Below are 12674 nucleotides of genomic sequence, written 5' to 3' on the forward strand. Positions count from 1 at the left end.
TCACGTTTGCCATCTAGTTCTGCGAGAAACGGTCATCATATTTACGAGATTAGATAAGCGCTCAATTTTCTATAACAAGATCTGTTAAAATTGTAAGACGGAAGTATGTACTGAAAATCGTTCTCTGCACATGTGTGTTTCTTGAGTAAAACAGTTTAAACTGAAAAACAAACAAAATAGCTGACAGGGAATTGTTTCGCAGCCAAGCAACAATCGAAATTACAGCATTTACAAGATTTATCCTTATCATAGACCAAGTACTCATGTATTTTTTGTTATTTTTATGCGAAATTTCTTCGTAGATTCGCCTAAAGCCAACATGTCAACGCAAACCATTATAACAAGGACAACCGACCACTACGGCACTTGAATATATGGCTCCAAAGTGTTTATGCATGACCGTTGCAAATGTTTGTCATACCAAGTCCAAATATCTTAGCAGGTAATAATTACTAGTCTACAAAGGTGTTTTCATTTAGACCTTTCCCTGCCTTAAGATCAGATCCCCTTATATTAGATAAGCAGTGATCCTGGTAATATACACATATCACAAAGTGTGCAGGTCTTGGTATAACAATCGAATATAATATATGGTCTCCATAAATAATATTTCCAATACTATAAATACTATAAATAATATCAAGGTAATATCTTTACTGTTGCTCCTCGCCGACGTCTCAACACAACATGCTTTCATGACCTATGTAATTTAATCAAAATATAAGCTGGATTTAAAAATTCTGACATGTAGAGTAAGAAAGATCGTTTCAAGGAATTTAGTACAGTGAAGGAAGTAAATGGTTGAGTAGCTCTAGCTGTGGGTCCATAGCGGTGGTGTTTGAGACGGGATTCCTGCCTTAACTTTTACGGGCTGGTTTTGACTTTGACGATTTTTAATCCGCCACCACATCGTAAGAGTCATAAACCAGCCCATAAAAGTTAAGGCAGGAATCTCGTCTGAAAACAACACAGCTATGGACCCACAGCTAGAGTAACTTCAGATGAAACGGAATGATTTTTTGTGTGCCGACAGATGAGTGTCACATATGCAATATATTCAACATTATGTTTGTTTTACAGTTTAAACTGAAAAATGTTACGTTTAATGGCCCACTACGATCGTAGAACTGGTCTAACTATACCGCTGAGTAAGAGCAACTTACAAGTAAGTAGCATGGTTGCAAATATTGCCCAAACGGCTCGGGTCAGGGTACGCCATTGGAACTAGTAAACTAAAATGTTTATTCACTCGGTTTTTTACCAATCTTCAACATTACGAACATTCACAATATAGTTTACTATCGGGAATGACGTAACCATGCCTGGACACTAACATATCTGACACTCTGCAATCGAGAACGGGACATTCCATGGTATGATTTTGTTTAATTTTAAGAAACAATCAAAGACTGACGGAAATTTCTATCACGTTTGCCATCTAGTTCTACGAGAATGGTTATCTTATTTACGAATTAGATAAGCACTCAATTTTCTATAATAAGATCTGTTAAAATTGTAAGACGGAAGTATGTACTGAAAATCGTTCTCTGCACATGTGTGTTTCTTGAGTAAAACAGTTTAAACTAAAAGCAAACATAAAATAGCTGACAGGGAATTGTTTCGCAGCCAAGCAACAATCGAAATTACAGCATTTACAAGATTTATCCTTATCATAGACCAAGTACTCAAGAAACACACATGTGCAGAGAACGATTTTCAGTACATACTTCCTTCTTACAATTTTAACAGATCTTGTAATAGAAAATTGAGTGCTGATCTAACTTCGTGAATATGATAACCTTTTCTATTGGAACCGTGAGGGCAACCGTGATGGTCCACGTCTGGAATTTCCGTCAGTCTTAAAATTAAACAAAATCATACCATGGAATGTCCCGTTCTCGATTGGAAAGTGTCAGATATGTTAGTGTCCAGGCATGGTCACGTTAGTTACCGATAGTAAACTACATTGTTAATGTTCGTAGTGTTGAAGATTGGTAAAAAACCGAGTGAATGAACAAGTTAGTTTACTAGTAGCAATGGTGTACCCTGACCCGATCAGTGGCGCAATATTTGCATGATAAGAAATTGAACTGTTGCCATGAAAGGGGATACATTTGACATGTCTCCTGTCCAATGTCAATACACTGAAACAAAGCCGGTGAGCGAGGGTAGATAAATATATCACGTAGTCAGTTTTTATTATACTGGTACTCCTTCATTCCTCGAGAGTAACACACTGTTCATTCAAGAAGTTCGCAACTGAAACGTGCTTTCCTCAACAGGTTTTATTCAGCCGTGAGTACTGATTTCTTAACATGTATTATTCTCCCCATTTTGTGTTGCTCATACCATGGGTTTCCGTCCTTCTTTCTCGCATTCATCGCGTTTCCTGAAAGTTTCGTTTTAGTGTGCTCTAGACCAGTTGAGAGGTTTATAATCGTATGGGAGGTTTATCGACTAATATTGCTTACGATGGCGTGGCACTCAACAAACATTTTTTCAAAGCAATATTTCTCATCAAAGATGGCATGAAATCTCCCTCATACTATACATTTCATAAAGCAAAGTTAAGTAGCAGCAGTTGTTCACTGGAAGGATGAAGCGGTATATTTTTTGCTCACGTGTGAACACGTGAGCATATGTCGCAGCGATGTCTGTCTGTCTGTCTGTCTGTGTGTCTGTCTGTCTGTCTGTCTGTCTGTCTGTCTGTCTGTCTGTTGGTCCATTTTCTCAAAAACGGCTGAACGTATTTCAGTCAAATTTGGTAGACATCTTCAGAATTCAAATGGCTAGAACTGAAAAGGTTTTGGTGGGCGTGGCTTGGATATTAATGAAGTTATGAAAGTTTTAATTTTTCTGTTACGCCGCGTATGACAAGTGAAAACAATCGACTGTTTGAGGGCGCTGTGAAATGTGCTTGCCCAGGTTGGCTACAGCTGGATAGCCCTGGTTTCAACCACGGGCCCTCCGTGTTTCAACCTCGTATTGAACATTAAAAATATGATATTTTATTACTCATTCAACTCACTATTCAAGATAAAATATCGTTTAGCAAATTAGCTTTATCCTTGGTAATTGATTGTTTCCCTCGCTGCTCGATCGCCAGAAATGAGTACATACGTTCTCTACCTAGCCTCATGGCATGGAAGTGCTGATGAATAATAACTTTGGGTCAAAGGTATTGAAGTGTCCAATCAGGTTCGTGCACAGAGTCCAAGGCCATGACCTACTTCATGTACTTCTGCACTGTTTTGATTTGCTTCGCCGAGAAACGTGTTCGTCATTGTCCATAGAAGTATGTTTGCTCTCCTTTGAGGTTGTTTGTGAAACAAATTCCGGGATAGGCCTTGGAATGCATACGATCGGCATCGCGGCAGTGCATGTAGCTAGCCCTACGAGTATGACGAGAGTGTCCGGCTTTGGCTACGCCGCCTCCCACCTCCGGTAGGCGGCGTAGCCAAAGCCGGACACTGTCGCCATACTCGTAGGGCTATGCATGTAGCGTACCATGCTTGTGTAACTGCCGAGCTCAACGTGCATTCACGGTTGATACTCGTGTACAATCATGATGTGTTCAATTCTGATGAAGATTCATAAGTCTTACTTTTGCAGTCTTTTTTCCGTACGATAATCCCGACAATACGTGTACTGTTAGACGAGGTGGCCATTTTATGATAAGTTTCAATACTGCACAGCTACATAGCGTCACTATCGTGTGATCGAGGTACAGCGTTGTTGAACGGGATACAGAAACTCTGCAGAGGGAGAAACGATCGTTGACATGAACAGTCAATGTACTTCAGCACGTAGTCCGCAGATAGCGGATCGAGAAAATAAACGTGTCCCAGTAAATAACGGAATATTTATGTACATTAACTCGATATTAATCAAATTTCCAGCTCATCGCAAAAAATGTATTGGAAAGATTAATTTGTCACTGACAAATACTGCACTGTATGGAAAAACAGTCTGTAGAATAGTTCAACTTCAAGTGGTATTACCCGAGACAGCACTTGTGTTGTCAATTTTGATTTCATTTCATAAACTTCATACTTCATCGAGTATCGTGTATTTCAGCCTTTGTGAAGCCATTTTATTGATATTTTCAATTTTTGTCTTGGCTTTGTTGTGGAACATGTTGAATCGTCTCCGTGGACATGTAGGCAAAAGTGTGACGGGGTCGAAGTGACTTGGGTACCTGGGGCCGACCAAAACCAGTGTGAATTACTGGGGTCAAAGCGGACAGCGGCCGGGATGACGTGTTCCCCAAGCGAGCTACCTTCAGAAGTCTGTTTCATCGCAAAAAACGTCAACTTTTAAAACCCGTCATTTATTTACTGATGTTATTCTCAGCATCACAAACATATACGCCTCTGCTATGTATCACAGCAAATAGTTATATTTGAGCGCCCCGTAAATGGGATCCTCGTTTTTTTGCGAACCCGGAAGTGTGTCTTGCTCAATGCATTTCCTACCCATAGCGAGGGAAACTGCCCGCGTTCCCATGCTCCCATGCACCCTTTTTCAATGCCAGTGCAACGCCATCTGTGCAAAATTTGTGGTGGTATGCTCCCGTGTGATGGAAAACCTCTCTTATTCTAACAATGACGTAGTTGACTTTGGACTTCGATTTCGTAAATGTGATGTCCATGCAGTGAGTTTGGGTTGGCGCGCTTATAATGCAATCTTCGCCCGCCTGCGGTCCGATATCCCGCATTTATTAGCGATATTTATCTGTTTTGACTTGACCAAAGTTGGCAAAACTTGCTATGTACATTAAAATACTATGATACAAGATTATTGAAAGTCATTTGAAATTTTTTTCAGCCAATTCCCAATATGCATATTTAATGAACCTTCCAAATTAGGGATATACACTGGCATTTACTTGATAAAATTTGGCGAAACATGCTGTGTACATTGATCATTATACCAGGTTATAACAGTATTGAAAGTCATTTTGCATTTTCATGTCAGCTAATTCATAATTTGCATAAATAGCTAACAAGCTTTCACGGTTTGGCATATAGAGCTTGAAGGACTTGACCAAAGGTAATTACACATGCTATATTGTGATACAATGACAGTACTCAAAGAAATTAATTATTTTTATTTCAGCTAATTACATATTTGAATACTTAATGACCTTTAGAATTGATCTGTGGTGAAATTCATTGTGTTGATCATAACACTTTAAATGTAGCAAAGCATGTAGCAAAGGTTCAAACTTGCACATAAATGCAATATATAATGAAACACGTGAGCATTTTCAGTTCATATCTGGTTGAGTAAAACATCTCAATTTTTGTGTAAACGATGAAAATGATTTTGAGTCAAGCTTGATATTACTTTATGAAATTTAATATCTCATTCGAAACTAGAGTTTACATAGAAAAAAATCGGCGTTAGTTTAGCTTTATCTATTGCAAGAATTGAAAGACTGACATCACAAAAGTGATTAAACTCATGATGAGCATAATAGTGATAACTCTTATGCCAAATGTAAGAGCATTATTGCAAACAACATTTAAAGAATGAAATGCGAAAATGTAAGAAAAATTGACAGGGCCAGAGTGGGGTTACATTCTTTAGAAATGTTGAACACGGGAGAGAAAAAAAATCTGTTGATTTGCATAAATTTACGTAAATTTACACTTCTTTATTTCTCACCCAACTTACGACTTCTTGTCATGCTAAAGGTAAATCCGACCAATATCTTAATCTTGGATTAACAAATTACTGAAGATTGAATGAATCGCATTATGTGCAACATTCCCTTAAATATGCAAATATACCACCCATTGTCGAACAGTAACACTCTCTTATATTCACAGGCATAATATTTGATGCAATCTTTTCCCCTTTAAACGTGTATTTTAAATTTGTAAGACGGAGCTTTATTAAAAAAAATTCTAAGCTCACAAGTTAAAATTTAATGTACGGTTGAATTGGAACGCATACCTGATTGAAATAAATCAACTCTGATTTCATGTGTTGCTGGGATATAAATGTATATTACGCCCTTTTCCGTCTCGAGTTACAATCTTGACTTAGTTGTAACGCAGAGACAGAAAGACAAAGGATTTTTTCTTTGTCTGTGGTAATAAAACGAACTTAGTTGCCCCGGCAACTACACTGTACTTTAGTTGCCCCGGCAACTACACTGTACTACTGTTGCAACTTTTGCAACTATCACATGAACTGGCCCGAATCACCACCTGTGTGACAGAACAGGACGGATAAGAAATCCAAATTATCCCTGTCCTACGTCAACAACCAGAACTTTTTTCCTGCACTTCGCCGTGACGCTTTCATGCACAGGCCGGTCTGTCGCGATCGATGCCGTGATCTACGTGAGCTAATGTGATGAATTTAGACATGGAAACAAGGAAGGCATGTCAAACGAAATTTCGAGTCTCTCAAGCTTTTGTAGCTATTCTACAGAATAGAATGGAGTTGCCATCGCGGCTAGTGCTCCAACTCGGACGGACGGCTCAACGTCAACGTGACACGTTGAACTCGTTTTGGCTATAGACACGATGCCGTATCGATAGGCGCTACCCGTTAACCTGGTGTGGCAATAACCCGAAAGCTGCGCCTCAACGTAAGTACCGTATGGTCTTCGGAAAGCGACATAGAAGGTAAAAACATCAAATCATTCGACGAACAACAAATTTTCTTTATCACATAAAAATTCGTAAATTCTCGATCGGAATCGAACCTGCCCGAAGCATAGCACTGTAGCGGGGACATCAGCAGTCAGGTATAGCTGTAGCCTGAAGTCTTCAGTGCACACCGTGCAGCTATGGATGTATGGATGTACATTCCTTAAATATGCAAATATACCACCCATTGTCGAACAGTAACACTCTCTTATATTCACAGGCATAATATTTGATGCAATCTTTTCCCCTTTAAAACTTGTATTTTAAATTTGAAGACGGAACTTTAAAAAAAAATTCTAAGCTCACAAGTTAAAAATTAATGTGTGGTTGAATTGGAACGCATACCCGATTGAAATAAATCAACTCTGATTTCATGTGTTGCTGGGATATAAATGTATATTACGCCGTTTTCCGTCTCTAGCGACAATCTTGTATTAGTTGTAACGCAGAGATAGAAAGACAAAGGATTTTTTCTTTGTCTGTGGTAATATAACGAACTTAGTTGCCCCGGCAACTACACTGTACTACTGTTGCAACTTTTCTCGAACAGCCTTTACAGTACAAGATCAACATGGCTACAAAGCCACACCATATGAAGGCATCAGTCTAAGAAATAGACCAGGTAATGTATTTTAAATCTCTCAGTTATATTAAATCTCTGTAGCATACAAGGTATCGTGGCTAATGGCGGCCAAGTAAAATTTTAATATTTCCTTAAATCGACTATTTCGGTTAGAGGTAAACTTAATTTTCTTGGTTAGTTTTCATTCAAATATTCCGTCATTATTAAGAATTTACTACCATTTTCGATTTCGCTTCTGCAGTATTGGTCACGAATTTCGAAATTCGTTTGTGAATATTCAGAAACAAAAATCGAGAATACAGAACCGAGCAAATTAACTTTTCTTAGATGCTAGGAGTCTCTATAAAAAGTCACATTTGGGTGTCTATAGTGTTGCTAAGATTAATATAAAACATTACAAATGTTACAGTGTCTGGCTGCCGAGTTGTCATGGCGACAAGTTTCCTGGCCATCGTCTTTTGGGCGTTCACCTATACTCTCGGAGTATGGGCGATTGCCAAGGAGTATGGGCGAAGGGTCCGTGACTAATCGCGGCCAAGTTAAATTCTAATATTTCCTGAAATCGATGAATTCCATTTTAGGCGTAATTTCAATTTTTTTGGTTAGTTTTCATTCAGATATTGCTTTTAAGTACTCATTATTAAGAACTTAGAAAGATTTTCAAATTTAGTTCTGCAGTATTGTCTCGAATTCAAGGTTCGTTTTTGAAAATTCAGAAACAAAAATAGAGGAAAACAGAAATGAACATGCGTAACTTTTTTGATGCTAGGGAGTCTCTCAATAAACTTTCACATTTGGGTATCTACAGTGTAGCAAAAATCAAAACGTTACAAATATTACATGGTCTGTCTGCCTTGTTGTCATGGCAACAGATTTCCATTCAAGTCCTATCAGATAACTTCTTTTGCCCTTGTGACCTTCTCTTGTAACGTTTGGACTTTTTGCAAAGGAAAGGTTTGCAGTCGACTACATCATTGTTGATTATAGAGTTTTCTAAAACTAGTCGACTCTACAAGGCACTTCTCACGCCGAGATCAACTTTCTATTTATTCCAACACCTTGTAGATCGACTGGACTAATTGGCAGCTCGACATCCGACTAAACAGGGAATTTCAGCGACAGTGCGCTATTCTTGAACAACATTCCCTCCATAACTTTGAAATACTGAAAAAATGTCAAACGTTGAAGCAATTGTCCCTAATATTGGGGTGACTGAAAAGTGCACAATATTACAGACAGCATGGGTTAGCTGCTTTCTGTTTCTATGGTCTATTATTACAAATGTATATGATAAACGTGGCATGAGTAGGTAGGGGGTTTTGATTATCCGGCATCTCTCGTTCTTTAATAGGTGAAAGGGGTATACATAGTTTGTGAGTAGGGGTGGATATGGGAGGGGGCTGTCCCGGCTGCTTCTGTCAAATATTTTTAATTGTTAGACAAAATGGTGCTTTTTGTGCATTCTGAGACGGACGCCGATACAATTTCAAGTTCTCCTTACCATCTCAGTATTTTTCGATACTGTCCCGGCATACCCTCAAACTTTTTTCAAATCTCCCCGGTCAATTCTCCCGCCCTCTAGATGTGTTTGTCAAAAGACCTTCATCAGCCTTCAAATTAACTAGTTTTAGTTGAGAAATTTTTCATGATTGTAGGCATTGTAGAGCAGTATTGTCACTGACTGATGGCATTAGGATGAGTATTTATTGAATCTCGGTTTATATATTTGTGAACATTCTTCTAACTTTTCGTTTGATGTGGATGGATCCAAATTAAAGTCAAAGATTGCACAAATATTGTCGCGATCTTGGTTTCATTTCCTGATTTCTGGGATTACTTTCAATAATGAGTAAAACAGCCCATCTCCCTGGAGATATGCATAATTTACTCATTAGTTTAATTCATAAATTAATCAGATCAAGTCGAATTTTTATACACAGAATGTCATCTTAACAAATCAAACATACGGATTTGGTCCCGTTAATCTGTCCATCATTGTCTTGCGCTGTCCCGACGCCAAGGGCAGTCTGCAGTGGGCTGGCAAGGGGGGGGGGGCTTCACCGCTCTAACGCCTGGCAGCAGTAGTACAACAACAAGATCGAAACAGTAGTTCTTATTCTGGGAGGTGACGTGGCTTTCAAAATATCATGAACTTACCATCTTGGAGAGCCCGAAAAATTTAGTTACTGCGACCCAAATCTACGTGGCCATAACGGACCGTCACCACCGTCGACCCTCCCCTTGAACTGTTTTCTAAAAAGTGACCCTCCCCCCAATTCCCCGGCCCACCCCACCCTGTAATTACTGAAGGCTCCCTTAGACTAGTAGCGACTAGTATTCTAGCTCCATGTAGCGACCAACTCTCTTCTATTAGGCGAAAAAGTTACCGGTGAGATAACTCTTTGACGCCGTAGAGTCATTCTAGTCATGAGCTTGGTTGCTACCGTATATCAGAAAACAACCGACTTTGACGTCAAAGGCCTGTTGCTGGTACGTACTTTGAGACGGAAATAACGATGTGTTACCGGCAGACATGGAGATAATAGCGAGTGCAGAGAAATGACGGAGACTGGTTTTAAAAATTCACAGCGCTGTCGAAAATTCTCCAGTGTGCTGTTGCTAATGTGTCACCACAGCGACGCGATTTGTAAATTGTACTTGGTATATACATTCCCAGAAAAACGACGACGTGAAACATACATCTATATAATTTTGTTGAAAAACTCATAAAACGGCAACTCGAGCGATCTTTTCTGCTTGGTCGGTCGATACTTTCTGGGTGGGATTTGTTACATGGAGCCGGACCATTCTGCTTAGTTATGTTTGAATGTGGCGCTTGGCAACGAAAAGCATGCGCGTTTCCAGCGTTCCTTTCGATCCAACTTCCCGTTTATTTTTGAATAATGAGCAGTGTTTGTTTGCGCATATCATGAATATATAAGCATCCACTAGGTGTACGGACGTCCTCGGGACTTGTTTCCCAAGATCTTCATACCTCTCCTTTTTCATTTACATCTCTATCTTTACAATGTTGACCAACCCTTGATAAGTCCACGGATTAGCATAATTAGTTGTGTTGACTAATTAATTACAAGATGTGTATATGATAGATAAACGTCCTTGTAATGGGGTGTAAAATAAATAAAGAGTCAAGTGGTTCTCTTCGTTTGGCTATTTGTGGTAACGGCGCGGTATGTGTGAGCTATCGCAAGCAGAATTCGAGCCCTCCGACGTCCTCTTACGTCATCCTTGATAAACAAGTAAACAACAGTTTAGCCAATCAAAATAGAGGGTGTGGCGACGTTGACCAATGAAAAGTGAAAGCCGGTTCGATGCCTCATTACAGTGATATCAATGTTATATAAGTCCGCAGGGTCGCCCTGAAGCTTGACTGACTCGATTCTCTTGATTTAAATGATGCAAATAAAAGATAGAACATATGTAATAAAAACAGAACCCCATGACCGGTGAGTGCAAGCGCGCCGTACTAGGGGTATTTGCACTCGTACTGCGGTGTATTCGGCTGCCGCCGAATACATCGCAGCACTCGTGCAAATACTGCTAGTACGGCGCGCTTGCACTCACCGGCCATGGGGTTCTGTCATAGAACAAGTTAATATTAACATTAGCAATATTCAACTAGTTCTACACAGATTGTGACACTAGAAAAACTGGCTTGTTCTCTCCGGCATTATATAACAATGCCATGTGTATTCTTCACTCTACAGCTCAATCGAAAATCAGAAGGATTCGCAATAGACATTCAGTCACCATGTCATCAAAGGATCAAGATAAGGTTAAGGATGCAAAAGGGTAGGTCAATTTAAATCATTATTCACTGTCATGAAATATGAGAAAGAGTCCAGGTAAGTTTTGGTTACTTGCGAATTTCACGTGTTGTCACAATGCAATTATTTAAAAATGCATAAAAATGGAAAATTCGCCGGACGATATGCAAGAATGGTCTTCAAAAAATCTCTGTCATCGACAGCTCCCACAGATACGCATCCATTAATTCACAATTGAAAGTATTGTTTCCATACTTTATAATGTTTTCTTTACACCGACGCTCATTATTTTTAGTCATGCATAGAAGAATTAGAAGAGAACGCACTTGTAATAAGCAATTCATTGTTCAATGTTATAACTTGACTGCATATTACCACAATAACTAAATTAAAAATACGTAATATCATAAAACTACGTCCAACTAAGGTTAGAAAAAGCTCTGCAAGAAACACTCAGATGATATTGTAGCAAAAAAATAAACAGTCTTTGCACGAACAAATTGTGTCATATTGATTGTATACTTCTTTCCTAGACACAAAGACACTCCGTCGTCAAATGATGCGACACCAACACCAACACAAACAACAAAAAGGTATATATAAATGATTGGATCTCTTTCTTTAAAGTCGTCTGTTCCTCTAAAGTCACTGCAGTGTAAAAGAGCGAAATGGTTTTGCACACTGTCGCGACCTCAATTTGCCGTTTCTGTTTTGTATAAAAGTTTATATACGAGTGTCCAAACATTGGACTCAAATCGGTTCTTTTCTTCTCTCTACAGCTCTCCCAGAGATGACACTTTGTCCTCAACACATAAAGAAGAAAGGTAGATATATTATTTGAAATTTATTCTTACAAACGAGAACAATGCGCTTTCCTAGACTACTTTCTACCATAATGGGAAGTGTCCATGTTCTTCAAATTAATATACGAATACATTACTAGTCGTAGGATTCTTTATATATATATAATAATACCATGACGTCGAAACAATCCAGTGACCGGTTGATGTAATGTAGAGTCATATGATGCCAGAAAAAAAATTGTGTTCGCAGTATCTGAAAATGATACTTCTGATATAACTAAGGGCCAGTGAAACCACAGTCCCCCCAAAAGGATATGGTGAAATGGACAGCATGACTATGGATTCACGAACAGCAAACTACCAACGTCAATGAAATGCCTTATTTGTCGGTAACGAAATGCATCATGACCTATGTATCACCATGATGAGTCGAAACAGAAATGCTACCAACATCATAAAATGCATATTCTGTCAGATTTGAAAATAGTATACATCAACTTCTTGGCCGTCAAAATTTATAGTGACTTTCAAATGAATCGTTGACTACTACGTTTAAACTTGATGAGCATAGTCTCACAAATGAAGCACAAACTCTGTAGATGAAGAAAATTGGTCTATTCGACATAATGTTTAGCAAATCGAAACAAGGCAGTCATCCTATACAATTATTAACACGTCCATTTCATCTTTCCCTCCCACCATAGACATGATGACATTACCATCAGTGTGATGTCTGTCATCCTTATGTCTGTTTGTCATTCTGTCCATTGATCCATTGACTAAATATTCAATAGTGATTAAAAGTAAAAAAATGACAAAATAACGATCTTTTCTG

The 12674-nt window shown here is 38.8% G+C and overlaps 1 protein-coding gene across 1 annotated transcript in view; it reads left to right on the top strand.

Moving 5' to 3' along the window:
- The first annotated feature begins 2219 nt into the window (after positions 1-2219).
- The window catches only part of LOC139117446 (uncharacterized), a 42349-nt gene continuing 31894 nt past the window's right edge, over positions 2220-12674 (top strand). The window contains exons 1-4 of the mRNA XM_070680564.1: positions 2220-2295; positions 10977-11061; positions 11570-11629; positions 11816-11860. Coding sequence (XP_070536665.1) covers positions 11021-11061; positions 11570-11629; positions 11816-11860 — 146 coding nt within the window. The 5' untranslated portion in view covers positions 2220-2295; positions 10977-11020. The remainder of the gene's footprint in view (positions 2296-10976; positions 11062-11569; positions 11630-11815; positions 11861-12674) is intronic.

Source organism: Ptychodera flava, chromosome 18, assembly GCF_041260155.1.
Source record: "Ptychodera flava strain L36383 chromosome 18, AS_Pfla_20210202, whole genome shotgun sequence".
Taxonomy (NCBI): Eukaryota; Metazoa; Hemichordata; class Enteropneusta; family Ptychoderidae; genus Ptychodera; species Ptychodera flava.